The 14,379-nt window shown below is 54.1% G+C and overlaps 1 protein-coding gene and 1 non-coding gene across 2 annotated transcripts; one reads left to right on the plus strand and one right to left on the minus strand.

The window, feature by feature from the left end:
* Nucleotides 1-5,190: 5,190 nt before the first annotated feature.
* Nucleotides 5,191-5,285, minus strand: trnai-uau (transfer RNA isoleucine (anticodon UAU)). The gene is made up of 2 exons: nucleotides 5,248-5,285; nucleotides 5,191-5,226 (listed from the first exon to the last, which is right to left on the minus strand). It is a non-coding gene; the product is annotated as a tRNA-Ile (tRNA).
* Nucleotides 5,286-7,616: 2,331 nt separating this feature from the next.
* Nucleotides 7,617-8,228, plus strand: LOC144488599 (uncharacterized). Its single transcript, XM_078206659.1, has one exon. The coding sequence runs from the start codon at nucleotides 7,617-7,619 to the stop codon at nucleotides 8,226-8,228; it is 612 nt and encodes a 203-aa protein (XP_078062785.1).
* The last annotated feature ends 6,151 nt before the right edge of the window (nucleotides 8,229-14,379 follow it).

The following is a 14,379-nucleotide window of genomic DNA, read 5'->3' on the forward strand; positions in this document are numbered from 1 at the left end:
CATGTGAAGTGCCCTGGGCTTTGGAGGTGGGTGTAACCTTACAGGTGCTGTACAAACTTTCAAAATGGCACCAGAGTGAGGCAACTTCTTGCGAGCTGTCCCCAGCATACCCTCTACTTCTATCTTTTACTCTCGTTCTAAACTTTTAAAATCAATCTAACTCTTTTAACCTCTCTTATAATGTTCTTCCCTGCTGCCATCAGACTTTTGAATGGACCTACCCTGCATTAAGTTTAACATCTTTCTCTACACCCTAGCTGTGACAGTAACACGACATTCTGCAGTCTCTCCTTTCCTTCCCTATGAACGGTATGCTTTGTCTGTATAGCGCGCAAGAAACAGTACTTTTCACTGTACACTAATACAAATGGCCAAACTCCCCTCCAACTCGGTTTTCAAGTTTGCTGACGACACCACCGTAGTGGGTCGGATCTCAAACACTGATGAGACAGAGTGCAGGAATGAGATAGAGAATCTGGTGAACTGGCGCGGCAACAATAATCTCTCCCTCAATGTCAACAAAACGAAGGAGATTGTCATCGACTTCAGGAAGTGTAGTGGAGAACATGCCCCTGTCTACATCAATGGGGACGAAGTAGAAAGGGTCGAGAGCTTCAAGTTTTTAGGTGTCCAGATCACCAACAACCTGTCCTGGTCCCCCCATGCCGACACTATAGTTAAGAAAGCCCCACCAATGCCTCTACTTTCTCTGAAGACTAAGGAAATTTGGTATGTCAGCTACGACTCTCACCAATTTTTACAGATGCACCATAGAAAGCATTCTTTCTGGTTGTATCACAGCTTGGTATGGCTCCTGCTCTGCCCAAAACCACAAGGAACTACAAAAAGTCGTGAAGGTAGCCTAATCCATCACTCAAACCAGCCTCCCATCCATTGACTCTGTCTACACTTCCCGCTGCCTCGGAAAAGCAGCCAGCATAATTAAGGACCCCACGCATCCCGGACATTCTCTCTTCCACCTTCTTCTGTTGGGAAAAAGATACAAAAGTCTGAGGTCGCGTACCGACCGACTCAAGAACAGCTTCTTCTCTGCTGCTGTCAGACTTTTGAATGGACCTACCTCGCATTAAGTCGATCTTTCTCTACACCCTAGCTATGACTGTAACACTACATTCTGCACCTGTTCCTTTCCTTCTCTATGAACGGTATGCTTTGTTTGTATAGTGCGCAAGAAACAATACATTTCACTGTATATTAATACATATGATAATAAATCAAATCTAATCAAAGCTGTTGTTTGTGAGTTCTGACCTGAAGATTATGAAGTCTTCCTGCAAACTTCTCCACGATGGTTTAGTAATTTTGACCACTCACCGCCCCGTTTCCTCCTTCTGGAGCTGCTGACCCTGGAATTCTGCATCACTCTCCTGATCTCGCCCACTTTCACTGCACTGAAAATCAGACCCTCTGGTCATTTGCCACATGACTGTTTGCGCTGTTTGTCTGTTTCTGGGATCCTGCTGTGCGATATGCGTCTGGGTAACTACACTTCCTGTGGAGATGAAAGACGTTGTATTAATAGACTTTATAATAAAATGCTGCAGCTTCTGGAAATCTGAAATAAAAACAGAAACCCAGCAGGTCTGGCAGCATCTGTGGAGAGAGAAACAGAGTTAACGTCTCCAGATCCTTCTACACAACTGATTTTATTCATTGCCTTTCTTGCTGCATTTAGCGACGCATCAAGTGCTAGCAAATGGAATTAGAATCGATTAGAATAGCACAAAAAGAGGCCCTTCAGCCCATTGGGGCTGAACGTCTCTGTGCTGGACGTCAAACACCTGTCTATTCAAAGCCAATTTCCATTTGCATTTGATGGCTGGCCCAGACAGGATGGGTCGAAGGGCCTCATTCTGTGCTATGAATCTCCGTGACTCTCTTCGAACCCCAAATATCACTGAAACCTCCCCAACCCCATTAAAACCCCATTAAATCCCCCAAACCCCAATGAACCCAAGCCCCATTCAATCCCAAACCCAATTCAAACCCCAATGAACCCAAACCCCATTCAAATCCAAACCCGACTGAACCCAAACCACATTGAAACCCAAACCCCATTGAACCCAAACCCCATTCAAATCCAAACCCGACTGAACCCAAACCCCATTGAACCCAAACCCCATTGAAACCCAAACCCCATTGAATCCCAAACTCCATTGAACCCAAACTTCATTGAACCCAAACCCCATTCAAATCCAAACCCGACTGAACCCAAACCCCATTGAAACCCAAACCCCATTGAAACCCAAACCCCATTGAACCCAAACCCCATTGAAACCCAAACCCCATTGAAAGGGTGCAGAGGAGATTTACAAGGATGTTGCCTGGATTGGGGGGCATGCCTTATGAGGATAGGTTGAGGGAGCTTGGTCTCTTCTCCCTGGAGAGACGAAGGATGAGAGGTGACCTGATAGAGGTTTACAAGATGTTGAGGGGTCTGGATAGGGTGGACTCTCAGAGGCTATTTCCAAGGGCTGAAATGGTTGCTACGAGAGGACACAGGTTTAAGGTGCTGGGGGGTAGGTACAGGGGGGATGTCAGGGGTAAGTTTTTCACTCAGAGGGTGGTGGGTGAGTGGAATCGGCTGACGTCGGTGGTGGTGGAGGCAAACTCGTTGGGGTCTTTTAAGAGACTTCTGGATGAGTACATGGGATTTAATGGGATTGAGGGCTATAGATAGGCCTAGAGGTGGGGATGTGATCAGCGCAACTTGTGGGCCGAAGGGCCTGTTTGTGCTGTGACTTTCTATGTTCTATGTTCTATAACCCCCCAAATCCCATTGAACCTAAACCCCATTGAACCCAAACTTCATTGAACCCAAACCCCATTGAACCCCCAAACCCCATTGACCCAAATCCCATTGAACCCAAACCCCATTGAACCCAAACCCCATTGAACCCAAACCCCATTGAACCCAAACCCCATTCAAATCCAAACCTGACTGAACCCAAACCCCATTGAACCCAAACCCCATTGAACCCCCCAAATCCCATTGAACCTCCCAAACCCAATTGAACCCCCAAACCCCATTGAACCCCCAAACCCCACTGAACCCCCAAACCCCATTGACCCAAATCCCATTGATCCCAAACCCCATTGAACCCAAACCCTATTAAACCCCCAAAACCTATTGGACCCCAAACCCCATTGAACCCAAACCCCATTGAACCCCCAAACCCCATTGAACCCCAAACCCCATTGAACCCCCCAAATCCCATTGAACCCAAACCCCACTGAACCCCCAAACCCCATTGAACCCAAACCCCATTGAACCTCCCAAATCTGATTGAACCCCCAAACCCCATTGAATCCAAACCCCATTGAATTCAAACCCCATTGAATCCCAAACCCGATTGAACCCATACCTGATTGATCCCAAAGCCCATTTAACCCCCAAACTCCATTGAACTCCCCAAATCCCATTGAACCCGAACCCCATTGATCCCAAATCCCATTGAGCACAAACCCCATTGACCCCAAACCCCAATGAACCTAAAACCCCATTGAACCCAAGCCAGATTGAACTCCAAATGCAATTGAACCCCAAACCCCCATTGAACCCCCCAAAACCCATTGAACCCAAACCCCATTGAACCCCAAACCCCAATGATCCCAAACCTCATTGAACCAAAACTCCATTGAACCAAAACCCCATTGAACCCAAGCCCCAATAAACCCCAAACCCCATTGAACCCCAAACCTCATTGAACCCCCAAAATCCAATTGAACCCAAACCCCATTGAACCCAAGCCCCAATAAACCCCAAACCCCATTGAACCCCCAAAATCCCATTGACCCAAACCCCATTGAACCCCAAATACCATTGATCCCCCCAAACCTCATTGAACCCCCAAACCCCATTGAACCCAAGCCCTATTGAACCCAAACGCCATTGGACCCCAAACCCCATTGAACCCAAACCCCATTGAACCCCAAACCCCATTGAACACAAATCCTATTGAACCCAAACCCCATTGAACCCCCAAACCCCACTGAACCCCCCAAACCACATTTAACCCAAACCCCATTGAACCCAAACCCCATTGAAACCCCCAAGCCCCACTGAACCCCCAAACCCCATTAAACCCCAAACCCCATTGAACACAAATCCCATTGAATCAAACCCCATTGAACCACCAAACCCATTGAACGCCAACCTCATTGAACCCCCAAACCCCACTTAACCCCCCAAACCATATTTAACCCAACCCCATTGACCCAAACCCCATTGAAACCCCCAAACCCCATTGAACCCCTAAACCCCATTGAACCCCCCAAACTCCAATTAAACCCAAACCCCATAGAACCCCAAACCCCATTGAACCCAAACTCATTGAACTCCCAAACCCCATTAAACCTCAAACCCTATTGAACCCCAAACCTCATTTAACCCAAACCCCATTGAATCCCAAACCCCATTGATCCCCCAACCCCATTGAACCCCAAACCCCATTGAACCCAAACCCCATTGAACTCCAAACCCCACTGAACCCCAAACCCCATTGAACCCCAAACCACAATGAACCCAAACCCCACTGAACACAAGCCCCATTGGACCCAAACCCCATTGAATCCAAACCCCATTGAACTCCTAAACCACAATGAACCCAACCCCCATTGAACCCAAGCCCCATTGAACCCCAAACCCCATTGAACCCCAAACCACAATGAACCCCCAAACCCCATTGAACCCAAACCCCATTGAACACAAATCCTATTGAACCCAAACCCCATTCAAATCCAAACCCGACTGAACCCAAACCCCAATGAACCCAAGCCCCAATTAAACCCAAACCCCATTGAAACCCCCAAACCCCAATTAAACCCCCAAACCCCATTGAATCCCAAACCCTAATGAACCTCAAACCCCATTGAACCCAAACCCCATTCAATGCAAACTCCATTGAATCCCAAACCCCATTGAACCCCCAAACCCCATTAAACCCAAACCTCATTGAAGCCCCATTGAACCAAATTTGCTCTTTCCCGATTCTCTTTTTTTGGCTGAATAATGTATTAACTTATTAATTTAATTTATTAACTTATTAATGTAATAATGTATTAAAAGGCTTGCTGGCAGATTTGTGAGGGTGGGGGAGACAGGGAGGGGTGTGGGGTCTGTCCCGTTGGCGGGGGCTCACTCTGGGGGTTAAGTGAGGGTAAAATCTGTGCTCTAGGTGAGGCTTGAACTCACAACCTCGGCATCGCTCGCTGGCCGCACTGCTGTATAAGTACCGCGCGCTAACCGATTGCGCCACTAGAGCCACGGTATAGAGACATTACAGAGAGATTACAGAGAGAGAGAGACACAGAGAGAGAGACACACACAGAGAAAGATAGAGGGAGAGAGACACAGAGAGAGAGAGAGAGAGACACAGAGAGAGAGAGAGAGAGACGCAGAGACACAGAGAAAGATAGAGGGAGAGAGACAGAGAGAGAGACACAGAGAGAGAGAGAGAGACACACAGAGAAAGATAGAGGGAGAGAGACACAGAGAGAGAGACACACAGAGAGAGACAGACACAGAGAGAGAGACACACAGAGAGAGAGAGACACAGAGAGAGAGAGACACAGAGAAAGATAGAGGGAGAGAGACACAGAGAGAGACACAGAGAGAGACACACAGAGAGAGACACAGAGAGAGAGACAGAGAGAGACAGACAGCGAGAGAGACAGGGAGGGAGCAGTGGACACACTCTATGGATCACACTCCGTAAATACTTCAACACTGAAATCCCACAGCTTGCAGAGTTTATCACCCCCTCCCCCCTACTCCACACACACACACACACATATATGGACACACATGTACACACAGATATACACATACATACACACACACAGATGTACAGACACATATACACGGAGACATTTACACACACAAAAACATACACATACACAGACACACATATACACAGAGTTATAGAGTCACAGGAATAGGAGGAGGCCATTCAGCCCCTCATTGAACCTGGTACACAGGAGGCCATTCAGCCCCTTCCTCAAGTCTGTTTTATTTTAAATGCCCAGCATCTCACTAAAAGGCTGGATCCAGCAGTTTATCACCCAGCCACACACACACACACACACAAACCCCATCAGTTTGGGACCATTCCCCAGCCGGTAAAGGAGGGAATTCACATTGTAATTCTATGGAACCTCTCTGACGATATTCCACGTGGATTTATTCCCCGCTGTTCAGGAAGGTTCTCGTGTCTGACCCGCTCCCGGTCGGAACGTGACCCCCTCAGATTGAAAACTCCTCCCAGGTCATTCACCCCCTTGTGCCCAGGGCAAAGCTGGGATACAGTCAGGCCTGGGCTGGTAGTGCTGAGCAACATTCCCGGGGTTTGAGGCTTTTATTGTACGGGGAGAGGTTGAACAGGTTGGGCCTGTACCCACTGGAGGACAGGAGAATGAGAGGTGATCTTATTGAAAGGTTTGAGATCCTGAGGGGGTTAGATAGAGTTTGGAGATGGATCACACGGCTGTCACTGTGCGTCGGGGGTGGAGGGAGTGAGTGTTTGTGGTTAGCGTGTCGATCGAGCGGGGCTGCTTTGTCCTGGATGGTGTCGAGCTTCTTGAGTGTTGTTGGAGCCGCACCCATCCAGGCAAGTGGGGAGTGTTCCATCACACTCCCGACTTGGGCCTTGTAGATGGTGGACAGGCTTTGGGGAGTCAGGAGGTGAGTTACTCTCCGCAGGATTCCCAGCCTCTGACTTGCTCTGGGAGCCACAGTATTTATATGGCTGGGACCAGCTCAGTTTCTGGTCAATGGGAACCCCCAGGATGTTGATAGTGGGGGGATTCAGTGATGGTAACCCCCAGGATGTTGATAGTGGGGGATTCAGTGATGGTGACCCCCAGGATGTTGATAGTGGGGGGATTCAGTGATGGTAACCCCCAGGATGTTGATAGTGGGGGGGATTCAGTGATGGTAACCCCCAGGATGTTGATAGTGGGGGGGATTCAGTGATGGTGACCCCCAGGGTGTTGATAGTGGGGGGATTCAGCGATAGTGGTGCCATAGTTTGTCAGGCTGAGATGGTTAGATTCTCTCTGGGAGATGGTCACTGTCCTGCATTTCGATAGTATAAAGGTTAGGGTTCTGCAACAGGAAAAGGCCATTCAGCCCCTCGGATACAGCATAGAGAGGCCGTGGCTGATGTGATTGTGGTTTCATCTCCACTTTGCCCTCTTCTCCCCGCGACCCTCGGCTGCCTTGTCGATCAAACACTCGACCTTGAAGAAATTCAGTGACCCCCGCCCCGCCCCTCCCCGGCCCCCACCCCCCCACCCCGCCCCTCCCCGCCCCTCCCCGCCCCCCACCGCCCCATCCCGCCCCTCCCCACCTCCCGCCCCCCCACCACCCCGCCCCTCCCCGCCCCCCAACCCCCCACCCCGCCCCTCCCCGCCCCCCACCCCCCCACCCCACCTCCCGCCCCCCCCACCCTGTCCCCCGCCCCCCTGTTTGTGTTACGGTCAGCAAATGCTTTTCACTTTACGCACTCGGCATCTCACTGAACACCGGAGCCGGCGCACACAGAGTTTACCATCCCAGCCAGCGATGCCCACATCCCACCAGCGAATGGAAGGAAATGAAAACCAGTGTTGTGCTGCCACACCGGAACCCAGCCTCGCCAGCCTCGCCAGCCTCGCCAACCTCGCCAGCCTCGCCAGCCTCGCCAGCCTCGCCAACCTCGCCAGCCTCGCCAGCCTCGCCAGCCTCACCAACCTCGCCAGCCTCGCCAACCTCGCCAACCTCGCCAACCTCGCCAGCCTCGCCAACCTCGCCAACCTCGCCAGCCTCGCCAACCTCGCCAGCCTCGCCAGCCTCGCCAGCCTCGCCAGCCTCGCCAGCCTCGCCAACCTCGCCAGCCTCGCCAACCTCGCCAGCCTCGCCAACCTCGCCAGCCTCGCCAGCCTCGCCAACCTCGCCAGCCTCGCCAGCCTCGCCAACCTCGCCAACCTCGCCAGCCTCGCCAACCTCGCCAGCCTCGCCAGCCTCGCCAGCCTCGCCAACCTCGCCAGCCTCGCCAGTCTCGCCAGCCTCGCCAGCCTCACCAGCCTCGCCAGCCTCGCCAACCTCGCCAGCCTCGCCAGCCTCGCCAGCCTCGCCAGCCTCGCCAGCCTCGCCAACCTCGCCAGCCTCGCCAGCCTCGCCAGCCTCGCCAGCCTCGCCAACCTCACCAACCTCGGTGGTGTGGTAGACAGTGAGGAAGGGTGTCGTAGTTTGCAGGAAGACTTAGACAGGTTGCAAAGTTGGGCCGAGAGGTGGCGGATGGAGTTTAATGCGGAGAAGTGTGAGGTAATTCACTTTGGTAGGAATAACAGATGTGTTGAGTATAGGGCTAACGGGAGGACTTTGAATAGTGTGGAGGAGCAGAGGGATCTAGGTGTATGTGTGCATAGATCCCTGAAAGTTGGGAATCAAGTAGATAAGGTTGTTAAGAAGGCATATGGTGTCTTGGCGTTTATTGGTAGGGGGATTGAATTTAGGAGTCGTAGCGTTATGTTGCAACTGTACACAACTCTGGTGCGGCCGCACTTGGAGTACTGTGTGCAGTTCTGGTCCCCACATTACAGGAAGGATGTGGAGGCTTTGGAGAGGGTGCAGAGGAGGTTTACCAGGATGTTGCCTGGTATGGAGGGGAGATCCTATGAGGAGAGGCTGAGGGATTTGGGATTGTTTTCGCTGGAAAGGCGGCGGCTAAGAGGGGATCTTATTGAAACATATAAGATGATTAGAGGTTTAGATAGGGTGGATAGTGATAGCCTTTTTCCTCTGATGGAGAAATCCAGCACGAGGGGGCATGGCTTTAAATTGAGGGGGGGTAGTTATAGAACCGATGTCAGGGGTAGGTTCTTTACCCAGAGGGTGGTGAGGGATTGGAATGCCCTGCCAGCATCAGTAGTAAATGCGCCTAGTTTGGGGGCGTTTAAGAGATCCGTAGATAGGTTCATGGACGAAAAGAAATTGGTTTAGGTTGGAGGGTCACAGTTTTTTTTTAACTGGTCGGTGCAACATCGTGGGCCGAAGGGCCTGTTCTGCGCTGTAATGTTCTATGTTCTATGTTCTATGTTCTAACCTCGCCAGCCTCGCCAACCTCGCCAGCCTCGCCAGCCTCGCCAGCCTCGCCAGCCTCACCAGCCTGTTCACAAAGAACAGGAGGTTACATGTGGCACACTTGCTTCGTGCATGGTACCTACAGAGATGTGGGGCGGCGATGGGCGAGCGATATTATCGCTGGAATATTAATCCAGAAACTCACCTAATGTTCTTGGGGATTCGGGTTCCAATCCTGTCATGGTGGAAGTTTTTTTATTAATGTCACAAATAAAACAATACTTTTCACTGTGTACGAATACATGTGACAATAATAAATCAAATCAAATTCAAGTAAGACTTACATTAACACTGCAATGACGTTACTGTGAAATTCCCCCAGTCGCCCACATTCCAGGGGCCTGTTCGGGTCAATGCACCCTAACCAACATGTCTTTCAGACTGCGGGAGGAAACCGGAGCACCCAGGGGAAACCCACGCAGACACGGGGAGAACGTGCAGACTCCGCACAGACAGCAACCCGAGCCGAGAATCGAACCCGCGTCCCTGGCGCTGTGAGGCAGCAGCGCTAACCCACTGTGCCACCGTGCCGCCCCGGGTCCCTGGCACTGTGAGGCAGCAGTGCTAACCCACTGTGCCACCGTGCTGCCCCGGGTCCCTGGCGCTGTGAGGCAGCAGTGCTAACCCACTGTGTCACCGTGCTGCCCCGGGTCCCTGGCGCTGTGAGGGAGCAGCGCTAACCCACTGTGCCACCGTGCTGCCCCGGGTCCCTGGCACCGTGAGACAGCAGCGCTAACCCACTGTGCCACCGTGCTGCCCCGGGTCCCTGGCACCGTGAGACAGCAGCGCTAACCCACTGTGTCACCGTGCTGCCCCGGGTCCCTGGCGCTGTGAGGGAGCAGTGCTAACCCACTGTGTCACCGTGCTGCCCCGGGTCCCTGGCACCGTGAGACAGCAGCGCTAACCCACTGTGTCACCGTGCTGCCCCGGGTCCCTGGCGCTGTGAGGCAGCAGTGCTAACCCACTGTGTCACCGTGCCGCCCCGGGTCCCTGGCGCTGTGAGGCAGCAGTGCTAACCACTGTGCCACCGTGCTGCCCCGGGTCCCTGGCGCTGTGATGCAGCAGCGCTAACCCACTGTGTCACCGTGCTGCCCCGGGTCCCTGGCGCTGTGAGGGAGCAGTGCTAACCACTGTGTCACCGTGCTGCCCCGGGTCCCTGGCGCTGTGAGGCAGCAGTGCTAACCCACTGTGTCACCGTGCTGCCCCGGGTCCCTGGCGCTGTGAGGCAGCAGTGCTAACCACTGTGTCACCGTGCTGCCCCGGGTCCCTGGCGCTGTGAGGCAGCAGTGCTAACCCACTGTGCCACCGTGCTGCCCCGGGTCCCTGGCACTGTGAGACAGCAGTGCTAACCCACTGTGCCACCGTGCTGCCCCGGGTCCCTGGCGCTGTGAGGCAGCAGTGCTAACCACTGTGTCACCGTGCTGCCCCGGGTCCCTGGCGCTGTGAGGCAGCAGTGCTAACCACTGTGTCACCGTGCTGCCCCGGGTCCCTGGCGCTGTGAGGCAGCAGTGCTAACCCACTGTGCCACCGTGCTGCCCCGGGTCCCTGGCACTGTGAGACAGCAGTGCTAACCCACTGTGCCACCGTGCTGCCCCGGGTCCCTGGCACTGTGAGACAGCAGTGCTAACCCACTGTGTCACCGTGCTGCCCCGGGTCCCTGGCGCTGTGAGGCAGCAGTGCTAACCCACTGTGTCACCGTGCTGCCCCGGGTCCCTGGCGCTGTGAGGCAGCAGTGCTAACCACTGTGTCACCGTGCTGCCCCGGGTCCCTGGCGCTGTGAGGGAGCAGTGCTAACCCACTGTGCCACCGTGCTGCCCCGGGTCCCTGGCACTGTGAGACAGCAGTGCTAACCACTGTGTCACCGTGCTGCCCCGGGTCCCTGGCGCTGTGAGGCAGCAGTGCTAACCCACTGTGCCACCGTGCTGCCCCGGGTCCCTGGCACTGTGAGACAGCAGTGCTAACCCACTGTGCCACCGTGCTGCCCCGGGTCCCTGGCGCTGTGAGGCAGCAGTGCTAACCCACTGTGTCACCGTGCTGCCCCGGGTCCCTGGCGCTGTGAGGCAGCAGTGCTAACCCACTGTGTCACCGTGCTGCCCCGGGTCCCTGGCGCTGTGAGGCAGCAGTGCTAACCCACTGTGCCACCGTGCTGCCCCGGGTCCCTGGCGCTGTGAGGCAGCAGTGCTAACCCACTGTGCCACCGTGCTGCCCCGGGTCCCTGGCGCTGTGAGGGAGCAGTGCTAACCCACTGTGTCACCGTGCTGCCCCGGGTCCCTGGCGCTGTGAGGCAGCAGTGCTAACCCACTGTGTCACCGTGCCGCCCCGGGTCCCTGGCGCTGTGAGGCAGCAGTGCTAACCCACTGTGCCACCGTGCTGCCCCGGGTCCCTGGCGCTGTGAGGGAGCAGTGCTAACCACTGTGTCACCGTGCTGCCCCGGGTCCCTGGCGCTGTGAGACAGCAGTGCTAACCCACTGTGCCACCGTGCTGCCCCGGGTCCCTGGCACTGTGAGACAGCAGTGCTAACCCACTGTGCCACCGTGCTGCCCCGGGTCCCTGGCGCTGTGAGGCAGCAGTGCTAACCCACTGTGTCACCGTGCTGCCCCGGGTCCCTGGCGCTGTGAGGGAGCAGTGCTAACCCACTGTGTCACCGTGCTGCCCCGGGTCCCTGGCACTGTGAGGCAGCAGTGCTAACCCACTGTGTCACCGTGCTGCCCCGGGTCCCTGGCACTGTGAGGCAGCAGTGCTAACCACTGTGTCACCGTGCTGCCCCGGGTCCCTGGCGCTGTGAGGGAGCAGTGCGAACCCACTGTGTCACCGTGCTGCCCCGGGTCCCTGGCTCTGTGAGGCAGCAGTGTGAACCCACTGTGTCACCGTGCTGCCCCGGGTCCCTGGCGCTGTGAGGCAGCAGTGCGAACCCACTGTGTCACCGTGCTGCCCCGGGTCCCTGGCGCTGTGAGGCAGCAGTGCTAACCACTGTGTCACCGTGCTGCCCCGGGTCCCTGGCGCTGTGAGGCAGCAGTGCGAACCCACTGTGTCACCGTGCTGCCCCGGGTCCCTGGCGCTGTGAGGGAGCAGTGCGAACCCACTGTGTCACCGTGCTGCCCCGGGTCCCTGGCGCTGTGAGGCAGCAGTGCGAACCCACTGTGTCACCGTGCTGCCCCGGGTCCCTGGCGCTGTGAGGCAGCAGTGCTAACCCACTGTGTCACCGTGCTGCCCCGGGTCCCTGGCGCTGTGAGGCAGCAGTGCTAACCCACTGTGTCACCGTGCTGCCCCGGGTCCCTGGCGCTGTGAGGCAGCAGTGCGAACCCACTGTGTCACCGTGCTGCCCCGGGTCCCTGGCGCTGTGAGGGAGCAGTGCGAACCCACTGTGTCACCGTGCTGCCCCGGGTCCCTGGCGCTGTGAGGCAGCAGCGCTGACCCACTGTGTCACCGTGCTGCCCCGGGTCCCTGGCGCTGTGAGGCAGCAGCGCTGACCCACTGTGACCACCCCCATCAAATTTGAATTTTATTTTAAAAAAAACCTGGAATTAAGAATCTACTGATGACCATGAAACCATTGTTGGAAAAACCCATCTGGTTCCCTTTAGGGAAGGAAATCTGCCGTCCTTACCCAGTCTGGCCTACATGTGACTCCAGAGCCACGGCAATGTGGGTGACTCTCAACTGCCCTCCACAGGCAACCAAGAACAAAGAAAATTACAGCACAGGAACAGGCCCTTCGGCCCCTCCAAGCCTGCACCGACCATGCTGCCCGAGTGAACTAAAACCCCCTACCCTTCCGGGGACCGTATCCCTCTATTCCCATCCTATTCATGTATTTGTCAAGATGCCCCTTAAAACTCACTATCGTATCCGCTTCCACTACCTCCCCCGGCAGCGAGTTCCAGGCACCCACCACTCTCTGTGTAAAAAATCTGCCTCGTTCATCTCCTTTAAACCTTGCCCCTCGCACCTTAAACCTGTGCCCCCTAGTAATTGACTCTTCCACCCTGGGGAAAAAGTTTCTACCTATCCACTCTGTCTATGCCTCTCATAATCTTGTAGACTTCTATCAGGTCGCCCCTCAACCTCCGTCGCTCCAGTGAGAACAAACCAAGTTTCTCCAACCTCTCCTCATAGCTAATGCCCTCCATACCAGGCAACATCCTGGTAAATCTTTTCTGTACCCTCTCCAAAGCCTCCACATCCTTCTGGTAGTGTGGCGACCAGAATCGAACACTCTATTCCAAGAGCGGCCTAACTAAGGTGAATGCTGGCCAGCCAATGACGCCCATGGCCCAGGAATGAATAAAAACAAGGAAAGAGGGTTATGCCGCTGTTATGAGTTTGAACCTCACTTGCTGCATTGAAGTTTTTTGTTTATGGGATGTGGGTGTCGCTGGCTGGTCCAGAGTTTATTACCCATCCCTAATTGCCCCTTGAGAAGGTGGTGGTGGGTGAGCCGCAATCTTGAACCCGCTGCAGTCCCTGTGGTGTAGGTACACCCACTGTGCTGTTAGGGACAGCGTTCCAGGATTAGAAACCATAGAACCATAGAAAATTACAGCTCAGAAACAGGCCTTTTGGCCCTTCTTGTCTGTGCCGAACCATTTTTTGCCTAGTCCCACTGACCTGCACTTGGACCATATCCCTCCACACCCCTCTCATCCATGAACCCGTCCAAGTTTTTCTTAAATGTTAAAAGTGACCCCGCATTTACCACTTTATCCGGCAGCTCATTCCACACTCCCACCACTCTCTGCGTGAAGAAGCCCCCCCTAATATTCCCTTTAAACTTTTCTCCTTTCACCCTTAACCCATGCCCTCTGGTTTTTTTCTCCCCGAGCCTCAGCGGAAAAAGCCTGCTTGCATTCATTCTATCTATACCCATCAAAATCTTATACACCTCTATCAAATCTCCCCTCAATCTTCTACGCTCCAGGGAATAAAGTCCCAACCTATTCAATCTCTCTCTGTAACTCAGCTTCTCAAGTCCCGGCAACATCCTTGTGAACCTTCTCTGCACTCTTTCAACCTTATTTACATCCTTCCTGTAACTAGGTGACCAAAACTGTACACAATACTCCAAATTTGGCCTCACCAATGCCTTATATAACCTTACCATAACACTCCAACTTTTATACTCGATACTCCGATTTATAAAGGCCAATGTACCAAAGGCACTCTTTACGACCCTATCCACCTGTGACGTCACTTTTAGGGAATTCTGTACCTGTATTCCCAGATCCCTCTGTTCA

The sequence above is a fragment of the Mustelus asterias genome, unplaced genomic scaffold (genome assembly GCF_964213995.1).
Source record: "Mustelus asterias unplaced genomic scaffold, sMusAst1.hap1.1 HAP1_SCAFFOLD_1699, whole genome shotgun sequence".
Taxonomy (NCBI): Eukaryota; Metazoa; Chordata; class Chondrichthyes; order Carcharhiniformes; family Triakidae; genus Mustelus; species Mustelus asterias.